The 22,412-nt window shown below is 37.6% G+C and overlaps 1 protein-coding gene across 3 annotated transcripts in view; it reads right to left on the bottom strand.

The window, feature by feature from the left end:
• Nucleotides 1-22,412, bottom strand: part of CDKAL1 (CDK5 regulatory subunit associated protein 1 like 1) — a 633,148-nt gene that overhangs the window by 597,179 nt on the left and 13,557 nt on the right. For all 3 annotated transcript variants that reach the window (XM_044259756.1, XM_044259746.1, XM_044259765.1), the window contains 2 exons: nt 20,843-21,024; nt 19,409-19,521 (listed from right to left, as the gene is read on the bottom strand). In XM_044259756.1, the coding sequence (XP_044115691.1) occupies nt 19,409-19,521; nt 20,843-21,012 (283 nt within the window). In that variant the 5' untranslated portion in view covers nt 21,013-21,024. The remainder of the gene's footprint in view (nt 1-19,408; nt 19,522-20,842; nt 21,025-22,412) is intronic.

Genomic DNA, 22,412 nt, shown 5'->3' with positions numbered 1-22,412 from the left:
TATATTCAGATGTAACAGTCTTATTAAAATTATGTCCATTTTATAATCCCTTCTATTACTAATGCATGCTTAAAGAAAAGGATTCTGAGGGGTGCCTGGGTGGCTCAGTGGGTTAAGCCGCTGCCTTCGGCTCCGGTCGTGATCTCAGGGTCCTGGGATCGAGTCCCGCATCGGGCTCTCTGCTCATCAGGGAGCCTGCTTCCTCCTCTCTCTCCCTCTCTGCCTGCTTGTGATCTCTCTCCGTCAAATATATAAATAAAATCTTTAAAAAAAAAAAAAAAAGAAAGAAAAGGATTCTGAGATACATTTTCTTGTTCTTTTCCAGTCCTTGACACAGACTGGTGAGGGGTACTATGGACTAACAAGCACATTCAACCAACACAGATTACTGAAACTAAAAAGCTGTAACATATTAACATATCTAGGCCACACAGAAGTGTCACGAGGTAAAATCATCAGCATAAATTAGCACATTATTATAAGACATCTACAGGAACCAGATAAAATCTCTATGATAGATATTTTTTCATAACAAATACATAATACTATTTGATTGGATTTCTTTTAATCAAAAGTAGTATTTGCAGGAAAAGTATTGCTTATGTAACATCACATTTTACTACGTCAACTTCCCTGAGAAGGAAATTTGAAATTAGGGAGAGCCTGGGTGTGTGTGGGGTTGGGGAAGGGGTAGGGTGGAGAAAGGGAATTCTGTTTAAAGCGTTTTGGGGACATTTGCCTGTCTTTCTCCATTTTACATTTTTGCAGAAAGAGAGTTTTTAAAAAGTCATTCTCAATGTACTTTTCTAATTTCCTTACAAAAGTCTGAAAGCACAAAGTCATTTAGGAAAATAAACCTTTATTATTTACCAAATCCACAGAATTTTACATACACACACACACAAAGGGGAAAGAGCAGATTCGTTTCTTGCATTTTAAATAATTAAAACATTGTTTTTTTAACCTCTACAATAATGGTATCCTAAGAGTAGGGGGTCTGAGGTATTAAAGTGTCATACTACGTTCCTTCTATTTCTCATACTATTCATAGCTCACGAAACAGCTGTCAAATACTGGAAGAAAATATCCAAATAACAGTCTTTAGCTACTGGAACAGTTGCTGAATAATCAAATCCTCCTCTAATTATGCATTTTTAAACAATTCAGACAAATCACATATGTATCATATTACTACATCAACAAAAGCAGCAACAAGAATGAACACCTAAATGTAAGCACACACACTTTCACGAACATAAAACAAACCTCTAACTGCCAGGTGTGTCCTCACGTCCCCCAAACTGCGTACACTCAGTAACTGCGACAGTCACATTAAGTTCTCAGAATGACTTTTTCATGGAGAAAAAGAGAGGTCTCTTTAGTTCTAAGGCCTGCACCTAAGGAAGTGGTATTGAAGGAAAATTAACAAAAACTCAAAAGGGCAAGTTCTGTTAACTCCAAACATTTTCTAGTTTTCAATCAAGGGAACAGTGGAAGCACACTCACAATTACCTTGGGTTTTTTAACTTTGCCCCTCAGGCAAGAGTCAAACATTAGTAACAGAGGCGTTCTGTGATTTTCTACTTCCAGCAAGTATCATTGACAAATTCTGTCCATAACTGAAAACCAACTACAGACAGCTTTCACTGGACATGAAAACATCCTCCTTGTGTTCTCCTGCTTGGGTCATAAGCTACGTTGGCTGTACTAGGCTCCACGAATGAGCAATCAGGAGAAGTATATGCCCCACATCCTGCTGCATCAATAACCCTCACTTCTAGTCACATTCCTGTTACCTGGTTTTTGCATTTCTCACCCGAGGAGCTATTCATAGAACCTAGATTCTCCTTTAATCACATTACTAGCAGTAGGAAATTCAAGCAATGACAGATTCTGCTAAATTTTCAAAGGTACTTTTAACATAAAAGAACGTTCCAGAATGGATAGACCTACATGGTGTGACCTAAAAGCCTACACAAATCATTTATTTATGGCTGTTACGGTTTAATCACTGGACTGTTTTTAGAGGCTTAAAAAAATTAATGGCTTTTGCTATACAAAAGCAACTATGTTTTCCATGAAACATTAGCTGTCACATTAATACAAGGTTTTATCATTAATTATACTGGATTATACAGGAATTTATGTCTACAAAATGTTAAATATCTGAATTTCCAAACCATCTCAAAATAAAAATGAAACCTGGTCCTAGTAAACCCTACATGAATTAAAGATCCATTTACAAAACAGAAAATTAAATGTAAAAAATATAACCTCAATTTAATACATTTGCAGATAAAACATCCAACACATGTCCTCATCAAAAAGCAAATTAAAAATATTAAACATAGGTCAACAGCGCCACCTTTTGGCATATTTAGGAACTGAGCTCCTAAATTGCACAAAAACATCTTGAATGCAACACAGATGAAAGTAAAGCAAGAAATTTAAAAACCATCCGTTTACAGTTTACTAAGAATCAGCTTAATCAATAAACGAGTTATTTATCTTTTGAATTATAAATATTTTCAAAAACTAAAACATCACCTCATGTTTACATTTTCATTTCAATTTTATGAGGTTGGTTGAACATTGCTTCATTTAAAAACAAAAAGAACTGACAAGGCTCAGAAAGTTTTAACGACTGACCCAAACATCCCTCAGGCGAGAATGAGCTGTCACTGGCTCAGAATGGCTAGTTTTTAAATTCCTACATTAATTCCTAAAACATTATAGAGTAAGTCAAATCCTAGAATTATCCTACGTTGCAGTTAATGCACACAGTTCTACCCTGTGTAAAATTTTGTAAAGTGGTTGTTTTTACAACGTTTTTTTTTTGCAGACACGTGCAAATGGAAACATGTTTATAGTTACATTCCTCCATGAAGGATACACAACATGGACTACACTCATGGAGCAGTTCACACGTCACAAACACAACCACCAAGTCCTCATCCAACAGTCTTCTTCCTATCTCTATGCTGCTAGAAAAACCTTCACTGCAAACTGCAAAGCCTCCTCACCACCTTCTCTGCCCCACCCCAGGAGACATACAGCTTGCACGTGATTTGCAACTCACCTAAGTCACCTAATAGTAAAAGCTGCTCCTAAAGAGATGAAAATGATAATCTTCAAATACTCTCTCCTAAGCTTCTCTGCCTTAATTTGATCTCGTATTTAGAAGTCTGTGTACCACTTTCAATGTCTTCCATTTTTACATCTTTCAGCGATTTCCTGACTGGTTTTGTTAGACCTATAACGTATGGACTCTGGAACACCCTCAAAGGTCCTTTATTCTTCCGAGCTGGCTAACAGCTCGGCTCTCACACAAAGAGCACAAAATACTCCCAATGATCTTTGTCTGCGATTCACTTGTGACCATGAATTTGACTCCAGCTGCACTCATCGAGTACTTCTTTAGAGAGACTTCGGAATCACAGTTCATAGGTAATGACTCCATCTTAAATGACCCAGCAACTCAATTTAAAAAAACAGCAACAAAGAAAACAACAGCTAATATGATGATGGCTAAAAAATGGTTGTGGAAAACACTCAGAGCAGGGAGGGAGTCACAGGGAGGGCCAAGGGCACTGCTTCTTCCCTGAAACACTACGCCATGATCCAAGGCAACAGACCTTAACCCAGAAATGCATTTAGTGCATGAATGAGCTTCACCTCCTATTCATAACATTTTCAAGAAAAAGGCACAGTGTAAGACGTGGAGGTTGGTAAACTGAGCTATTTCTAAAAATGACTTAGAGGAAAGAATCAAGCAAAAATATGCGAAGAGTAAGGGTTTTTTTTATTATCTTTTTTTTTTAAGATTTTATTTATTTATTTGACAGAGAGAGATCACAAGTAGGCAGAGAGGCAGGCAGAGAGAGAGGAAGGGAAGCAGGCTCCCTGCTGAGCAGAGAGCCTGATGCGGGGCTCCATCCCGGAACCCCCGGGATCATGACCTGAGCCAAAGGCAGAGGCTTTAACCCACTGAGGCACCCAGGCACCCAGAAGATTAAGTTTTTTTAGAAGGATTTCATTCACCCTCTAGCTCTTTTCTCATAATTACAAGGGCCGCCTGCGCACCCTCAAGAGCAAATGACATTCAGTGTCTTCTCTACAGACTCTGACTTGCTTTCCCCCTTTTTCTAACTGGATGAAAATCTCATTTTGAAGGCCCTTAGTTTTACTGCTCTCCCTGCTTTAGTTCCTGGGTAGAAAGGGAAAAAAGAATGAGAAAGGGCCTTTCCCACTGCCATCCTTACACTATGTACCCTTACCAACGGTCACAAATAACTGAACCCTTGAATACAAGTATTAGTCCAAGGTCACCTGTCTCTGTCTCACAGGCATACCCACAAATATATGGAAATACATATAACCAAACTTTACTAGGTATGAGGAAACATCGAAATTTCTAGTACTGAATTCAATCCCATTAAATTGAAAGCAATTACTGCTCACAATTTAATAAGGATGGATTAAATTAGATTTCTGATTCAATATAATTTGTAGTGTCCATGTCAGGAAAAGCGATAGTATTAGGATCTTATCCAAGACCTGTCAAGACTACACAGAATGGACGTGACATAAACCTAAATAGATTGTACTTGAAAACTCAAGGGATACACACATACACACACAGACACACACACACATGCACGCCCCACATTTATTTAACCTTTAGGATATACATTAATATTTTGTCCTGCTAGAAAGATAAGAAGAATGAAGTTATTCAATATAGTCAAAATAGCATTTTGACTGGTTCACTAATGCACTTAAATTAAATTCCTACTCTGTGCCAGGTCCTGTGCTTAATGATAACAATGAGAATCCAAGGGGCGCCTGCGTGGCTCAGTAGGTTAAGCATCTGCCTTCGGCTCAGGTCATGATCTCAGGGTCCTGGGATCGAGTCCCGCATCGGGCTCTCTGCTCAGCGGGGAGCCTGCTTCCCTCTCTCTCTCTCTGCCTGCCTCTCCATCTACTTGTGATTTCTCTCTGTCAAATAAATAAATAAAATCTTAAAAAAAATAAAATAAAATAAAAATAATAAGGATAATCCAAACACACACTGAACACTTTACACATACATACACATTTAATCTTTAGAAAAAACTACTACTGTCTTCATCAAGTAAATAGGATACTGAGGCACGGAGATACTGTCATTTGTCCAAAGTCATATGCTACTACGCACAGTAGCTGCTTTCACAGTCTAGCTTCATATTAATAGCTGGCTACAGTCTCCTCCTAAAAATTAAACGACACTTGTCTCCGAGATGTCAAAGGTAAAGATGACTAAGACAGAGAAACACACACCCACTGGGAGAGAACATGTAAAACAGACAGGAACTAATGGAGGGAGGGACCACTTCCTCTCCACCTCGAAGCCAGGGAATAAAAGGCATGAAGCAGTGCAAGTGGAATTATACACAAGCAGACTCCATACGCTTAGTAGAACTGGGACCGAAAATGATGACATTAGCTGATCTAACAGGTATAGTCACAACTGGCTCACACACAAACACACACACACACACACACACATACACACGTATGACAAACATGAATCTGTAACACTATAAAATTCTTAGAAACTCTTAAATTTGAGAATCACCAGGCTACAATAAAGGAATGACCAAAAGGAAAGTCTCCGCAAATGCCTGTATATTCAAATCACTCCCCTTCAATGAACCATCAAATACATGTTGGTCAAGTGCGAATGGCAGGAAATTTTAAAAGGGTGTAGTTTACGGCACTCTCTTTAAAAATTAAGCTTCTTTAACCTTAATATATGTTAAGAGATTTGAGGATTAACGAGCTACTCAAAATGCATCTTATGCAAAAATTAATTTTTAGGAAGTGTCCAAGCAATGTAATGGTAAAGGTAATGAATGTTTGTCCTCAGATTCAGAAACTTCCACCTGAGTAAGCTCCTGTGGGCAAGAGGGCAGCCACGAGAACAAACCCAGTCAGGGCCAGAGCCACGAAGATGTCAAGCAGTGAGTCAGTCCATGAAGGAGCATTTCCTTTTTTTTTCACATCTGGTCTCCTGCATACATGCTGCAAGCAGATTGTACACAATCCGTGTTGATTCTGACAAGGTCAACTTGTCTAATTCTTAAATAAATACTACTACAAAGCTTAAAAAGTAGTACGTTAGAAAAAAATTAGGTGTTAACAAAGTTAATACGTCTAATAATTTTATGGGAGGACTACTTGTGACAAGAAATTCACTTTCCATCTATCACATTACAGCCACAGTGATCATGCAATGGAATACTGCCATCTATTGTCCAAGAGCTAAAAATACATCTTTAATCCAAACCCACTGAATTGTTCAAGGCCAGCAAGAGCCCACGTGAGTTTATACATTCAAGGGTCGACATCTCAAAAACAGGTTTTCCCCAAAACTCAAAGACAATAACCCAAAAAAAAAGATTTTTAAGTGAAGCTTCCATGGTTACTTATCATCTACCCTTTTCCTTACCAAAAAATAAATAAATAAATGAAAGAAAGAAAGCAAATTAAAATTTAAACAGACTATTTCTAAATAATTATCCAAACTAAAGTCTTACAAAATCTCAAAAGGTAATCTGGATCATTAATTAATTAAGGAAATTAATTGAGGAAATATCAAGTTTCCAATAATCTTTGGGCCTATGTGGATTTTTTTTCTCCTAAAAAGTCTAAAATATTAAAAGTAGAAAGGAAGTTGTTCAATACCAGAATGCCAGATTTTAAAAAGTAGTTAGCACTCCACAGCAACTTATTCACAAAAATACAACCACACATGAATTGAAGTATTAGTAATCCCTACACGGTACAAGACATACAAACAAGAATTAAGTAACCCAGAAAGGTCAGGCCAATAGTGGAACAGAATGAAACACGATATTCAAGTTCCCAAGCACAAAAAGACAATCCTTTCCTGGATCTACTAGGTAAGAAAACAGAGAGAAAGAGTTCAAAACTTTTTTTTTTTTAAACTTTTTTTAAAACTTCCAGGGGCTGCAAGGTGGAAAGCTGGCATCACAATTTATTACTGGTATTTCACTTTGGATGTAATACCAGGCTACAGAAAATTATGACCTAGAACCAACACACTGCAGAATTCACAAGTGTGAATTGGACTATCTCTTTGTCTCTTTAAAAGGTGAAGATTCTAATCAACTGTGCAAGTTTACTCAGAAACAGGAGAAAATGCCTGGGATTTAAAAAAAAAAAAAAAGGTTGATACTAATTAATTTGTACAGATAACCCACAATTTAGTACAAAATCAAAACTAGTGATTAGGCCACTTAATAAACTGCTGATTCAAACACATGTCGTTTTGTGCTTCACATGATAAAGGAGACTCCTGGGGGGCACCTGGGTGGCTCAGTTGCTTAAACACCTGCCTTCAGCTCAGATCATGATCTCTGGGTCCTGGGATCAAGCCCAACAGTAGGCTCCTTGCTCAGTGGTGAGTCTGCTTCAAACTCTCCCTCTGCCTCTGCTCCAGCTCTCTTTCTCACTCATTGTCTCTCAAATAAATAAATCTTTTTTTTTTTTAAAGGAGATATATAAAAAAAAAAAAATACACCCTCACCCAAAAAAAAAAGAAGAAGAAGAAGAGGGGCGCCTGGGTGGCTCAGGGGGTCAAGCCTCTGCCTTCGGCTCAGGTCATGATCTCAGGGTCCTGGGATCGAGTACTGACCGGCTTCTCTGCTCAGGGGGGAGCCTGCTTCCCCCTCTTTCTCTACCTGACCCTCTGCCTACTTGTGATCTCTCTCTCTATCAAATAAATAAGTAAAACCTTCAAAAAAAAAAAAAAAAAGCAAACAAGATGAGAAGTAACAGAAACTAAATATTTCCATGCTCCATTTAAAGAAGGAAAAAGAAAACTAGAATATAGAGACCGGAGAAATGAGCATGTATCCTATTCTATACCACCGTAATGAGGAGTCCAAACACCCTGTTAAAATGTATTAAAACATTTTTAAAATGTTATGTTCCACTGAAGCATCACAAAATTTATTTATTTATTGTTTTTTTTTTTCAAGAGACCCATTTATTAGGTGACTCCTGCAAGTAACACACCTTTGCTCTGGGGCCCTGCAGCATCCACCCGCCAGGGTCACTGTGTGTGGAGCTGGGCCCAACCTCCTAGCCAGTGTTCCTTCCTCATCTGCAGGCAGGGGCTCCAAGAAGGGGCCAGCCAGGGGCTGCAAGTTGGAAAGCTGGCATCACAAAATTTAAACAAAACTGTTAGCATATCAAATTTAAATTTTAGGGACTTAGGGAATCCCACTCAGTTTTTACAACATAAAGCATAACAAAATTCCTGATGTAATGAAAAGCAATTTTCGTCCATTTCTCAATCATCCTGGATGCATTTTAAAATAAAGACAACCTCCTTCAAGACCTTCCAGGTAAAACAGGTAAATTGTATGGGTAAATAAAATGTAAATTATACTTCATTACAGTTTAGAATTTAAAAAAACAAACAACTTAAAGGACAAACACTGATCACAATATGCCACGTAAGCTTCACAGTATCTTCACTCAGTGCCTTCTGTAAGAGGTGCATATCGGGCTCCAACGTCAGGTGACACAGCCTTCCACAAGGGCACCAAAAAGCAAGTTACACATAATATATGGCAATCAATTATATATCTCAATGGCCTTCCAAACTGAAGCCATTTCTACAAGTGAATTATTATAAATGGTTTTCCAGTTCCATTTGTCCATATCCTTCCAAATGATGGAGTCTCTCATTAATACCTACATACAAGATGCACAAACACATGCTAATTCTCTTACACTCTTAATTCTCTTCAAGCCTGTTCTCAACTATTCCCACTTTCAAAATCCTACTTTAATCCCCTTAGGTCTCCCTTCATCTTCCTCAACTGCAACCAATGCATCTTTTACTTTGTTAGCATTCCCAAACCACTTTCTAATAACAAAAGCAGACCTTCTTTACTCAATTCCTTCTGCAATCACAAAACAACTTTTCCTGGCTCGAGCTAGTCATTTCAGAAATCCAAGTATAGGATTCCAAAATGTTATCCTCCTGTAACATGAGGTCTGGTCAAAAAGAGGCTGCTGAGCTTTACTAAAGAGCCAGCTGTTTATGACACATACTATCACGGAATACGCCTACAGGTCTCATTTTACATTCAGAGATCCCCGAATTACTCTCTCACATCAAATCCTAATACTGAGAATTGTTTCGTTTTTGTCAACTGCACAGACAAAGGTAAGACTACCAAGCTCTTTAGCACTTCTATCCTTGAAAGCTGAACTTTTGGGAAAGACTTGGAAGAAAGAATACAGCTCTGGGATCCAATGACAACGGTCATCTCTCCCACAACAGGTACACCACCTGTACTTTTTCTAAGTCACATCCTGAAAAAAACATCTGCTGCTACTACCCCTGTGCTGTCAGATCCTTGTACTAAGTCAGCTTATAGTGAAATTCTCAACTTTCAATGTGAAATAATATTTTTCTAGTTATTTTTGCCATCATTAAGATTATGCAGAATATCCCTAGGGGGTTCATGCAAATAACCTAATAAATGAATATGGCCACAGTAACCAGGGAGCAAACGTAAAAGTGAATTACCAGCAGGGGCGCCTGGGTGGCTCAGTCGGTTTAGCAACCGACTCTTGGTTTTGGCTCAGGTCGTGATCTCAGGGTTGTGGGACGGGGCCCCACGCTCACAGCAGAGTCTGCTTCTCCCTCTCTCTCTACTCTCCATCCCCAACATATACAAATGAATAAATGATCAAATCTTTTTTTAAAAAAGTGAATTACTGGCAAGGTAAGGAAGTACTTTTTTTTTTTTTTAAGATTTACTTATTTATTTTAAAGAGAGAGAGAACAAGTGGAAGGGGAGAGGAAGAGGAAGGGAGAGAGAGGAAGCAGACTCCCTGTGGAGAGCGGGGCCCATGGGGCGGGGGTGGGGGGTCCTCAATCCCAAAAACCTGAGCTCATGACCTGAGCGGAGAGAGTCAGAGGCTTAACTGACTGAGCCAGCCAGGCGCCCCAGGAAGGACTTTTTTTTTTTTTTAATGATTTTATTTATTCATTTGACAGACGGATTTCACAAGCAGGCAGAGAGAGAGGAGGAAGCAGGCTCCCCGCTGAGCAGAGAGCCCGATGTGGGGCTCGATCCCAGGACCCTGGGATCATGACCTGAGCTGAAGGCAGAGGCTTTAACCCACTGAGCCACCCCGGTGCCCCAGGAAGGACTTTTAAATAATCAACTTAAACCTATAGTTGGAATTCCAATACAGAGGATATAAAAAGTAAAAGCTTATAAAATTAGCCTGAAATGCCCACATGAAGAGGAAATTTAGATTAGAAGATACAGTTCCTATTCAATGTACAAAAGACCTTGTTTCCTCTTAAAAAATAAATAAATGTATGAAACAAATGAAAAACTTTAACACTGAGCTTTAGAACTAAGATTCAACTCTGTCTAGGAGTGGATGGCCATCCGTTCTACTACACTCTACAAATCACCAGAACAGAATTTATTTTCACTGTAATTTCCAGATGGATTTCGGAAGGCATCACCGTTAGCTACAGAATAAAGAATTTCTCCATGGAAACTCTGAGTTACACCTAATAAAATGTTTATTCAGCATGTACCTTAATACCTCATTGTAAACACTCATTGCTAATATATATAATTATAAGTCAGAAACCTACTTGTCAGGATTTTTTAAGTAATTCTTTTTTTTTTAAGATTTTATTTATTTATTTGATAGTCTGAGATCACAAGCAGGCAGAGAGAGACAGGAGGAAGCAGGCTCCCCACTGAGCAGAGAGCCTGATGCGGGGCTCGATCCCAGAACCCGGGGATCATGACCTGAGCCGAAGGCAGAGGCTTTAACCCACTGAGCCACCCAGGCGCCCCTAAGTAATTCTTTAAAAGCCTAGGTAAACAAAGTCTCTGTTCTCTCTTTATCTTCAGGTACAATCTACAAAAAATTATCAGTAGAGATGCTTGTGTTTTATGAACTGTAACACACCATGCATAGGTAAATAACAGCAGTGATGGTTAAGGAGTCAGAAGGAGAGCAGCGTAACACCCAGAGCTACCGAATCACTATGATGCGCACCCGAACCTAACGTAACAGGTGTGTCAACTAAAACTTAAAACAATTTTAACAGAAATAGAGTCCCAGTGCTCATACATTACTGTGAAGATTAACTGAAGGAGTATGGAAAAGGCCTTTGGCATGGGGCCCAGCACATGGGAAACCCCAAATGAACATTGGTAATTACTGTTGATCAAAGCAAAAAAGAAAGAAGATCTTATATTTATGTTCCACCAGGAGATGACTTTACAGTTATGATAAATGAGGTGGAAATGAACCAGGTAGCTCTCAGTCAACAATGCCATCTATAACTAAAGTAAAGGCTTGCTTCCAACCCTCAGCACAGCGCTGAAATTAAGGTATAGATTCCAGCAGTAAGTATCCCCTGTTCTCTCCCCTCCAAAACAACAACAAAAAGGTTTCTAATAAGGATCGCACTTAAGAATCCTAAGTGTTTCAGGAGCAATCTCAAAATGTTGGGCAGCAAAAAAAAAAAATAAAAAGCAACAAAAAACAAACAAACAAAACCCAAAACCTATCTAATAAAACCTATCCCATATTAGCTTCCATACTGACCTGTCTTCAAATTATCAAGTTTGAGCATCTATAGGGTATAAAGCAAAGAGCAACGGCCGTGCTGACAGACAACAACGTGTCGGTGTCCACTCTAGCATATGGCAGTTGGGTGAAGGTGGGTAAATCACACATCTCCCTTCTCCCAGTCCCAATCTGCTGGTTTTAAAATATGTAGTAACCTCCTGCCAAAGTTACTTCATCTGATCCTTGCAATAACTTATGTGAAATGCCTCACACACGGTAGACTTTCAACTAGTTCAACTCTCTTGCCTGGAAATGTGTGCAAAAACCCTGATTTCACTTAGAATTAGTTGGTACAAAATACTGCGTCATCTGAGAGAAGCAAAATACACATATTTCATTAGTTTCACTTTGAAGAAGGTGGAAGTCTACTGCTTTTTCAGCTTCCCACAGAATTAGTCTACATATCTTAATATCTTCTTATTATATAGGTAAGCTCAGGGTATTAATGTGAAATGTCATGGTAATCAGTCCTTAAAAAAAAAAAAAAAAAGAAAAAAGCAGGCAAAGTGGCTTTTTTCCCTTTAAGAAACTTTATGTGCATTCATACTTTAATTATGTACACAAATGTGAGTTCCAAAAAAATCCAAGTCCAAACACAAAAATGTAGCTTTAATGTCCTTAAAATGCTACTGACCCGGTAAGTATGGTCCTTGAATGGATTCCTTACACAAACATCTATGTGTATCAATCTAATATATCCCATTAAAATTTAAAGCTATTTCAAATTAAATGGCCAGGTCCAGGAAATAGGCTTTCACTTTGGACATTCAATTATAATATTAATTAATTAATATAATAATTAATATATAATATAATTAATATTGATTGATTGATATCATAATATTGTCTCCTATACCATATAAACTAGTAGCACTTGTTTCTACAAGATTAATTTTTTTAATTCAAACATAAAATGCTATATTCTGATAGATGCAAAAATCCTCAACAAAATATTAGCAAACCAAATCCAACAAAATACATTTTAAAAAAGTCATACACCACAATCAAGTGGGATTTGTTCCCCAGATGCAAGGGTGGTTCAATATTCACAAAACAATCAACGATCAACATGACAGGTCACATCAATAAGAGAAAGGATAAAAACCACATAGATGCAGAAAAGTATTCGACAAAGTACAGCATCCATTCATGATAAACACCCTCTGCAAAGCAGGTCCAGAGGGAACATACCCCAACATAATGAAGACCATATATGACAAACCCATAGCCGCCATACTCAGTGGTAAAAAAAAAAAAAACTGAGAGCCTTTCCCCTACAATTAGAACAAGACAAGTACGTGCAGGCTCACCACTTTTACTCCACACAGTACTGGAAGTCCTATCGGAGCACTCAGAAATAAAAAAAAGAAATTAAAAACATCCAAATTGGTAAGGAAGAAGTCATATTCTCACTATCGGCAGAGGACATGATCTAAATATAGAAAACCCAAAAAACTCCAACAAAAAACTACTAGAACTGATCGATGAATTCAGTAAAATGACAGGACAGAAAACCAATGTACAGAAATCTGTTGTATTTCTTTACACTAATAATAAAGCAGCAGAAAGTGAAATTAAGAAAAAAATCCCACTTACAATTGCACCAAACACAATAATATATCTAGAAATAAACTTAGCCAAAGAGGTAAAAGACCTGTACTCTAAAAACTATGAAACAGTGATGAAAGAAACTGAAGATGATCAAAGAAATGGAAAGACATTCCATGCTCATAGGTTAGAAGAACAAATATTGTTAAAATGTCTGTACTATACAAAGCAGTCTACAGATTTAATGTAATCCCTAACAAAATATCAACAGCATTTTCCACAGAATGAGAACAAACAAACCTATAATTTGTATGGAACCAAAAAGGACCCCAAATAGCAATACAATCTTGAAAAAGAAATATAAAAATGGAGGTTTCACAAATTCCAGATTTCAAATTATATTACAAAGCAGTAGTAATTAGTATGGTACTGGGGCACCTGGGTGGCTCAATCAGTTAAGCATGTGACTCTTGGTTTCAGCTCAGGGCATGATCTCAGGGTCATGGGATCAAGCCCTACGACAGGCTTCACACTCAGCACAGAGTCTTCTTGTCCCTCTCCCTCTGCTCCTCCCCTGCTCATGCTCTCTCTCTCTCTCAAATAAATAAATAAATCTTTTTTAAAAAGGAAAAACAGTAAGGTACTGGGCATGAATACACAGACATAAACCAATGGAATAGAATAGAAAATCCAAAAATAAACCCACAATTATACGGACAATTAATCTTCAAAAAAGGAAGAATAAATACCCAATGCGGAAAGACCGTCTCTTCAACAAATGGTGTTGCAAAAACTGGACAGCAACATGCAAAAGAATGAAACTGGACCACTTTCTTACACCATACACAAAAATAAACTGAAAATGGATTAAAGACCTAAATGTGAGACCTGAAACCATAAAAGTCCTTATAGAGAGCATAGGCAGTAATTTCTCTGAGATTAATAATAGCAGTATTTTTCTAGTTAGGTCTCCCGAGGCTGGAAAAATAAAAGCAAAAATAATTTATTAGGACTACATCAAAATAAAAAGTTTCTGCACAGCAAAGGAAACAATCAACAAAACTGAAAAGCAACCTACAGAATGGGGGGGTATGTGCAAATGACAGACACAATAAAGGGTTAGTATTCAAAATATATAAAGAACTAATACAACTCAACACCCAAAAAACAAATAATTCAATTAAAAACTGGGCAGAAGACATGAACAGACATTTGTCCAAAGACGAGAGAAAGATGGTCAACAGATATATGAAAAGATACTCAAAATCACTTATCATCAGGGAAATGCAAATCACAACTACAATGAGATAGCACCTCACACCTCTGAGACCAGCTAAAATCAAAAACACAATAAACAACCAGTGTTGGCAAGGACGCGGAGGAAAAGGAACGCTCTTGCGCTGCTGGTGGGAATGCAAACTGGTGCAGCCACTGTGGAGAACAGCATGGAGAGGTTCCTCAAGAAATTAAAAACAGAACTACAGGGCGCCTGGGTGGCTCAGTGGGTTAAGACTCTGCCTTCAGCTCAGGTCATGATCTCAGGGTCCTGGGATCGAGCCCTGCATAGGGCTCTCTGCTTGGCAGGGAGCCTGCTTCCTCTTCTCTCTCCGCCTGCCTCTCTGCCTACTTGTGATCTCTCTCTGTCAAATAAATAGATAAAATCTTTAAAATAAAATAAAAAATTAAAAATAGAACTACCCTATGATCCAGTAATCACACTACTGGTTGATTACCCAAAAAATATGAAAACACTAACTCAAAGGGACACATGCACCCCTATGTTAACAGCAGCATTATATACAACAGCCCAACTATGGAAGCAGCCCAAGTGTCCATCAATTGATAAATGGATTAAAGAAGAGGTGGTGTGTGTGTGTGTATTTATATATGAAATTTATATATGAAAAAGAATGAAATCTTGCCTTTTACAACAACACGGACAGAGCTACAGAATATTATGCTAAGTGAAATAAATCAGTCAGAGAAAGACAAATACCACATGATCTCACTCATATGTGGAATTTAGGAAACAAAAGAACAGAGGAAAAAATAGACAAACCAGGAAACAGACTTTTTTTTTTTTTAAAGATTTTATTTATTTATTTGCCAGAGAGAGAGAGAGAGAGAGTGAGCACAGGCAGGCAGAGTGGCAGCAGAGGCAGAGGGAGAAACAGGCTCCCTGCCAAGCAAGGAGCCTGATGTGGGACTCGATCCCAGGACGCTGGGATCATGACCTGAGCTGAAGGCAGCCGCTTAACCAACTGAGCCACCCAGGCGTCCCAGGAAACAGACTCTTAACTATAGAGAACTAAGTGATGGCTACCAGAGCGGAGATGGGTAGGGGGTTGGTTAAATAGGTGATAGGCATTAAAGACTACACTTACCATGATTAAAAAAGTAAATGTTATTTCTGACTTGACAATGCTTCCCACAAAGCATTTCTAAAACAGAAACAGTAAAAACTCTTCAAATAAAGCAGGTCCTACTTCACTGTATCATAAAAGGATACATTAAGAGCTTGACCATTTACTAAAATAACTTCTAACAAGTAACCTACGATACGAAGTCTTTTCCTCTGCCAAAAGAACAATAAACTTTTCATCTGCTGGAATCCACATCTAGTTCGTTCTCACGTCCTCACACCTGCTAGCACTATACCCTGTAACACACACCACGATCAGGCCACACTTGTAGAATGAAGAAATGATCTACAAATATATGAAGGAACTATCAAGAACCACAAAAGCCCAGCAATTTATAAATGATTTCTCTGAAACTGGGAGCACCCAAACAAAATGCCTTATTCCAACCTATGTAAGCTTATCACAACACTCCACGTGTGTAACTCACATGCTTCTCTTATGCCTATGAACTAGAACCTCAGTCAATGGCTGCGCAATGGACTTTTTTCCACTAACCAAAAAGTACATGCTATGTTTATTCACAGCTGGCTCAGGCGTTAATAAGCATCTGCCTTCAGCTCAGGTTATGATCGCGAAGTCCTGGGATCAAACCCCATGGCAGACTCCCAGCTCAGCGGGGAGTCTGCTTCTCCCTCTGCCTCTACCGCTCCCCCTGCTTGGGCTCGCTCTCTCTCTTTCAAATGGATAAATAAAATCTTCAGAAAAAAAAAAAAAAAGAGGTACTGGACAAGAGCTAACTGCTCAGAGACTCTATCAGATTTCCCTATGGAATAATTATATTCCTGGGTTCACATAGTAAAAAGCAATTTTAAGTATATACCCACATAATCTCTCTTCTCCCCAAATAGTAAAAGTATCTATTACTGGTTACTGAAAGCTAATTCCGAATTTCTTATGTACGGTTTCCAGAGATCTGTGTATATTTCACATAACCTGTATTTTATACCTATTCCCATCAGTTATAAAGTTAAAAGAAAATATTTTTGGTCTACATTCCATCAATAAAACATGTCAAATTATTTAGCAATAATAGGGCGCCTGGGTGGCTCAGTTGGTTGAGCAACTGCCTTCAGCTCAGGTCATGATCCCAAAGTACCGGGATCGAGTCCCACATCGGGCTCCCAGCTCCGTGGGGAGTCTGCTTCTCCCTCTGACCTTCTCCCATCTCATGCTCACTCTCACTCTTTCTCTCTCTCTCAAATAAATAAATAAAATCTTTAAAAATATATATTAAAAAAAATTATTTAGCAAGAATAATTGTTATAAACTCCCACCATTCCACAGTAATGGAAGAGACAACTGGCACCGATAACCCAGAAATCATTCATCTCATATATTCAACCTCAGTCTAGAATCTGTAGAGATTTCCTTTAAATGTCTTACAGAAGCTCCTATTGTTCATTCTTCCCAGGCTACAGCATCTGACCAGGGAGAAAAGAGATTCCACAGTCTGCTGCATGCAAGCCAGACTAGAATTAAACACAGACTGCAACTTTCTAAAGTGGGGACAATCAACAGTACATAACGTCAATACAAATACATACAGACAATACAACTATATAAAAGTAATATACCACATTAAGAAAAATGAATTTCATATTCAAGTGATTGCTCCCTTAATCCTCCCTTTTCCCTATTCCCAAATAAGCAGCTAAAATGTAACGAAACCTAGTATTCTTGTATAAATACACCAGGACAATTGTTTTACCTTTATTTTTTAGAAAAGTACTGTAGTAAGACCAAATACAAACTGCTAATAGACTAAAATTTAAATTAAAATGCATAAGATATTTAATGTCACCAAGGAAAAGTCAAGCTAATTTTTTTTAAATGTTTCAGGAGATAATCTCACAGGTTATTGTCTGAATACCCAAACTGCACTGTTAGGAAATATTAAGGCAAACTCACAAACTTACACTAAAAATTACTAATGAATACAGGAAAATAATTCTCTTTTTTTAGAGAAATAATTCTAAAAGCACATTTTGATACTTTTATCTAAAGGACAAAATTTAATATTAAGGGTGATTTCACTGTCTAAAGAATAAATGACCAAAAACACAGAGTAAGACATTTGGACTATTTAGTTGCTGAAGGACAGACTGCTAAAAAAGGAGTTTCCAATCCTCCCAAATGCTCACAGGCCCTCTTGAGGCTAGGACTTTGCCAATCACACAGACAGTAGGAGCTGCAGAACAGTGGTCTCTGTTTCGGAGCGACAGAGACCTCACTGGGTGATTTGAGGTAGGACACAATCCCTCCATTCTCGTTTGGAAAGTACAGATATCAACACTTCCTCATCGCCCAAAAACTAACTAAGGTAACATACAGAAAGCGCTGGGCCAGTCCCTGTCACAAAGCATTCGATTATGGCCCCATTTAATGTACATGCCGCCAGCGACAGTAACATGAATGTGTGTGTGCGCCGATTACTACATACACATATTTCCCAGCTCAGTCCCCAGAGAGCAACTAGGAACACAGACACTTCACGGTGGTGATGAGCACACCAGTGTCCACAGCCCTCGTGTGGCTCTCAACACCATTCTTCTTGTGAAAGGAATCAGAACTACCTGGAGAAGTGGCTACTTCCAAGGCTAGGGAAGGGGAAATATGAGACTAAAACATCTTATGGTGTCAGAAAATAAGAAAGTGTTCAAAAAAATGGGCGCACGTTGAGAAGATGCGGGAACCAGCCTGAATGAGGCCCTATGGCCAAAGCCGGAACAATAAGAGCAGCAGAATTAATAATGACAGTATTGGACCATAACCCACAGAATAGAATATTCAGTATGTAAATTCATACTGATACACATAAATGCAACAGGGGAGAAAGGGTAGTCTTTCCTTACAGAAGAATCCCAGTGAGTAAGTGCAGAAGAAAAGAAAACAGATAATCACCACTCAACAAACAGTACAGTAATGACTGCTGCAAACAAGGTCCATGGACAGATACTAAAGTTATCAAGATATTAAAATCAGTAGAGAAAAGGTTGAGGAGAAATAGGATATTTACTAATTACAATGAGAAAAAGCAGTAACTTTACTATGGAGAAATCTGGCAGACATAGTCCACTGGTAATGAGACATACTGATTCATGAGAAACTATGATCCATCAGGAACCCAATGGGCCCTTCTCGCCAAGACTGCATACATAACCTTACGCTAATAATGAAGAAACATCTGACAAACGCAAGGTGAGGGGAATGCTACAAAAAAACTAGTAACTCGCTGGTTTTCCTCAGCAGTCCATAGACATAAAGAATAAGAAAAAACTGAAGAACTCTCACAGACGGAAGGAGACTAAGGAGACATTACCAATAAATATAAAGTGAGATCCTAGCTTGGATCCTGGAACAGAAGAAGAGTGTAAATGGGAAACTCGTATAATTCAAATAAGATAAGCAATTTAGGTAAGGGTATTGCTCTAATGCTAACTGCCCAGTTTATTAAACACAGTATAATTATGTAAGATGTTCATATTAGGGGAAGCTGGATTATGGACATAAGCAAACTATAATTTTACTACTTTTCTGTAAGTCTAAATTCATTTCAAAATAGTTTTTGGAAGTACTTTTAAAATAGGATATCTGTAATTATCCAGACAATGTGTAATAGTTATCATTTTGTTTTGCCTTAAAGTCATTAAAATATGCTTTAACTGTTGAAACTAAAATACATATCTCTGAAAAAATTAGCTCTGAAACATTCATTCAATAAAATGCACTACAGATCTCATTACCTGTAATTTCATATCCATAAGCAGCCAGTTGTCCAGCCATATATTCTCCATCTGAATTATTATGAGAACAACCCCATGTTCGCAACCAAATTTTCTGTATGCCTGGAATGGTGCTACAAAATAATCAACCAAAAAAAAAAAAAAAAAAGTAAGTCTCATCAAGGGAGTTTTGGAACAAAAAAAACACAAGATGATTTCTGAGCATATCATTCAAAAACACACAGCAACCTATTCACAATCTGTTCATGAAATACACCAACTTAATCCACAATCAATTGCTACACCAAGTCTATAATCAAAATAAAATAACCATGGGATTCTAAGTTAAGACTCTCTATATAAAATTAGATCTCCTTTTTCTCTGAATTATATTTTAAATTAAGTCTCTCTACATAACAAGATCTCCTTTTGCTCAGAACTGTATTTTAAATTCGGTACTACTAATGTACTATCGCAAAGTTAAACTCAAAGAAAGGTAATACAAATAACAACAGCAAAGAAAATGGTTCTAGCAACAGAACCAAAGAAAGAAAAACTAAGTATATCTACCTGACTCCTATATAATAGTTACAATCTTTATTTTATAACTAAGATATAAGCAGCTGACTCAGAACAGAAAAACTATCACCCTGTAGCAGAATTAAAAATATCTCTCATATAGAGTTATAAAAATGTAGTATTTTTAGGAAGGGAAAAAAAGGACTTTCAACTTGGACTGCCCTAATAATTTGAAATTAAACAGAAATTACCTTAAAGGCGTTCAAAGCAAATTTGATAAACTTCAGTTATTAAAATATAAGGACAGTTTAACTTCACAGATTTTAAAAGCTTACTATTCCAAACAAAATAACCAAGTGTATTAAAACTTTCAACAATTTACTAGCTAAACAAATGTAAGCATATTAAAGCCATAACAGGTGCATAACCCTTTATGGCTAGGTTGTCTTAGAATTTCACTCTACAGACCTAATATAATAAAACAGCATGAATTTATTTGTGCCCAACGCCTTTAGCTGATCCATAAGTATTTGTAAATTTGTTAAGAAAAATGAAGTACTCAAACCAACAAACCACCGTCTCAAGAATTCAAAATTCCAGGAAAAGTTTGAATTTGGAAGTAACACAAGATTCTATACCAACTACAGTAGTGGAATCAAAGATCCTGGGGCAGTGGAGCGGGGGCAGGGGGGAGATCCTGTTTGTGCCAAATAGTGCCCTTGGCCCTGTCTTCAAGAAATCTCCATCTCACATCCTTTTCTTTTTTAAGCAATTATTTTGCTAAATTTAAAACCATTCAAATAAAAATATAAATCTACATGTCTGCTCTCAAGAGTTCAAAAAACTTTCAGAAAGAGACATTATGTATATCACATCTGGTAGTACCAGTTTCTTCCTTGGTAGGATACTGAATATAATTTCAAAACAAGAGCTTACCTATCACTTGGTGGACTGTTTTCCTCTTGCAAGTATTTTTGGGTGTTTCGCTTTCGTGCCTTTGGAACAACGTGCTTTCGTGCAGAATGCCTATCTTGTGGCTTTAAATCTCCCTGGGACACGATATCTTCTATGTCATCCAGTAGTATGTCGCAGGATGCAGAGGGCATCTTCTCTATTATCTAAGAAAGTTATAAATGACAGCAGCACATGAGTCCCTGAGAAATCTGTTTAACAGAGTATCACCTATAAAATATTCTCGCTGATCTTGAGTCTAATAAAGCCTTTACATTTAAACTTAGGTTTACAAAAAACACAAAAGATAAAAAAAACACAAGGAAATAGACAAATCCTACTTATAATGGGACATCCTAAGGTTCAAGTGATCTATCCCCTCAACAGATCAGTATCACAGAGAAAAAAATAAGAAAGGGACTATTTATGGTTAAAGAAGACTCAAAAGCCTAACAACTAAAGGTAATTCACATTCTTGATAATATACTTTGTCCAACCAGCTGTAAGACATTTTGGGGACAATTAGGAACATCAGAATATGAAGTGGGTGTTAGGTAATATTACAGTATGGCTGTAAATCATTAGACATAAAGTACTGTCCTTATGTTTAAAAATCTTATTTCTGACACTGTATACATGACTTTACTTTTTATTTATTATTTTTAGAAAATCTTCTTAGAGATGCTTATTAAGTATTTGGAGGTTATATTTCATTATGCCTATAATTTACTTTAAAACAAAAATAGATAAGATATATGGAAAACATTTATAAGTCTTAAATCTAAGACATAAGTGTGTTGGTGTTCCTTATCCAATTCTACTTTACTCAAAGTTCAAAATGTTTGAAATTAAGAAAAATGTGGATACAGCTTCCAGGAAGACAGAACAGACATACTTTTCCCTTCCTCCTCCCACTAAATACAACTAAAACTAGGGACATTATATATAAAATAAACATCGGAAGACTTTGAAAGGCAGAGAGAAGGAGGTAAACTGGCTAGGGACCTGGGAACCCAAGGAACAACACAATGGTGAGTCGCTTAGGGTTTCTTTTGCCTTCTATATCCCAGACTTGAAGCTGAAGAAGCCAGCAACCCACAGATGCAGACAATAAAAGCACCCCCCGCCAAAGACCATTCTCTTTGCAAAGAACCAGAAAAGGTGTGGTCTAGAGAGACAAAAATTTTCAGACAATAACCATTCTACTCCATAAAACAAAACATAAAAAGTCCCACAAAACACAAAACTGGAGTCCCACCTCCTGACTTCTACTTTTGAGGCTGTAATGAGGCACCCCAAAACATCCACCAGGACAGAACCAGAGTAGGGACTCTGGACTTTCAAACCAGCCAACCCACTAGTAAAGAACCTCCAGGTCCTCCCCGCCCACTCAGTGAAAACCAAACTGGTAAACAAGTTTAAAATCAAATTCCTATCAAAATCCCAGCAAGATGTCTCATGGACATAGATAAGACTGTTCCAAAATTCATATGAGAAGATTAAAAAAAATTAAAATATCTGAAATAATTGTGAAAAAGAAATAGTGGGAGGAACT

Source organism: Neovison vison, chromosome 1, assembly GCF_020171115.1.
Source record: "Neovison vison isolate M4711 chromosome 1, ASM_NN_V1, whole genome shotgun sequence".
In the NCBI taxonomy this organism is placed as follows: domain Eukaryota; kingdom Metazoa; phylum Chordata; class Mammalia; order Carnivora; family Mustelidae; genus Neogale; species Neogale vison.
This window is presented reverse-complemented; position numbering and strand designations above follow the sequence as displayed.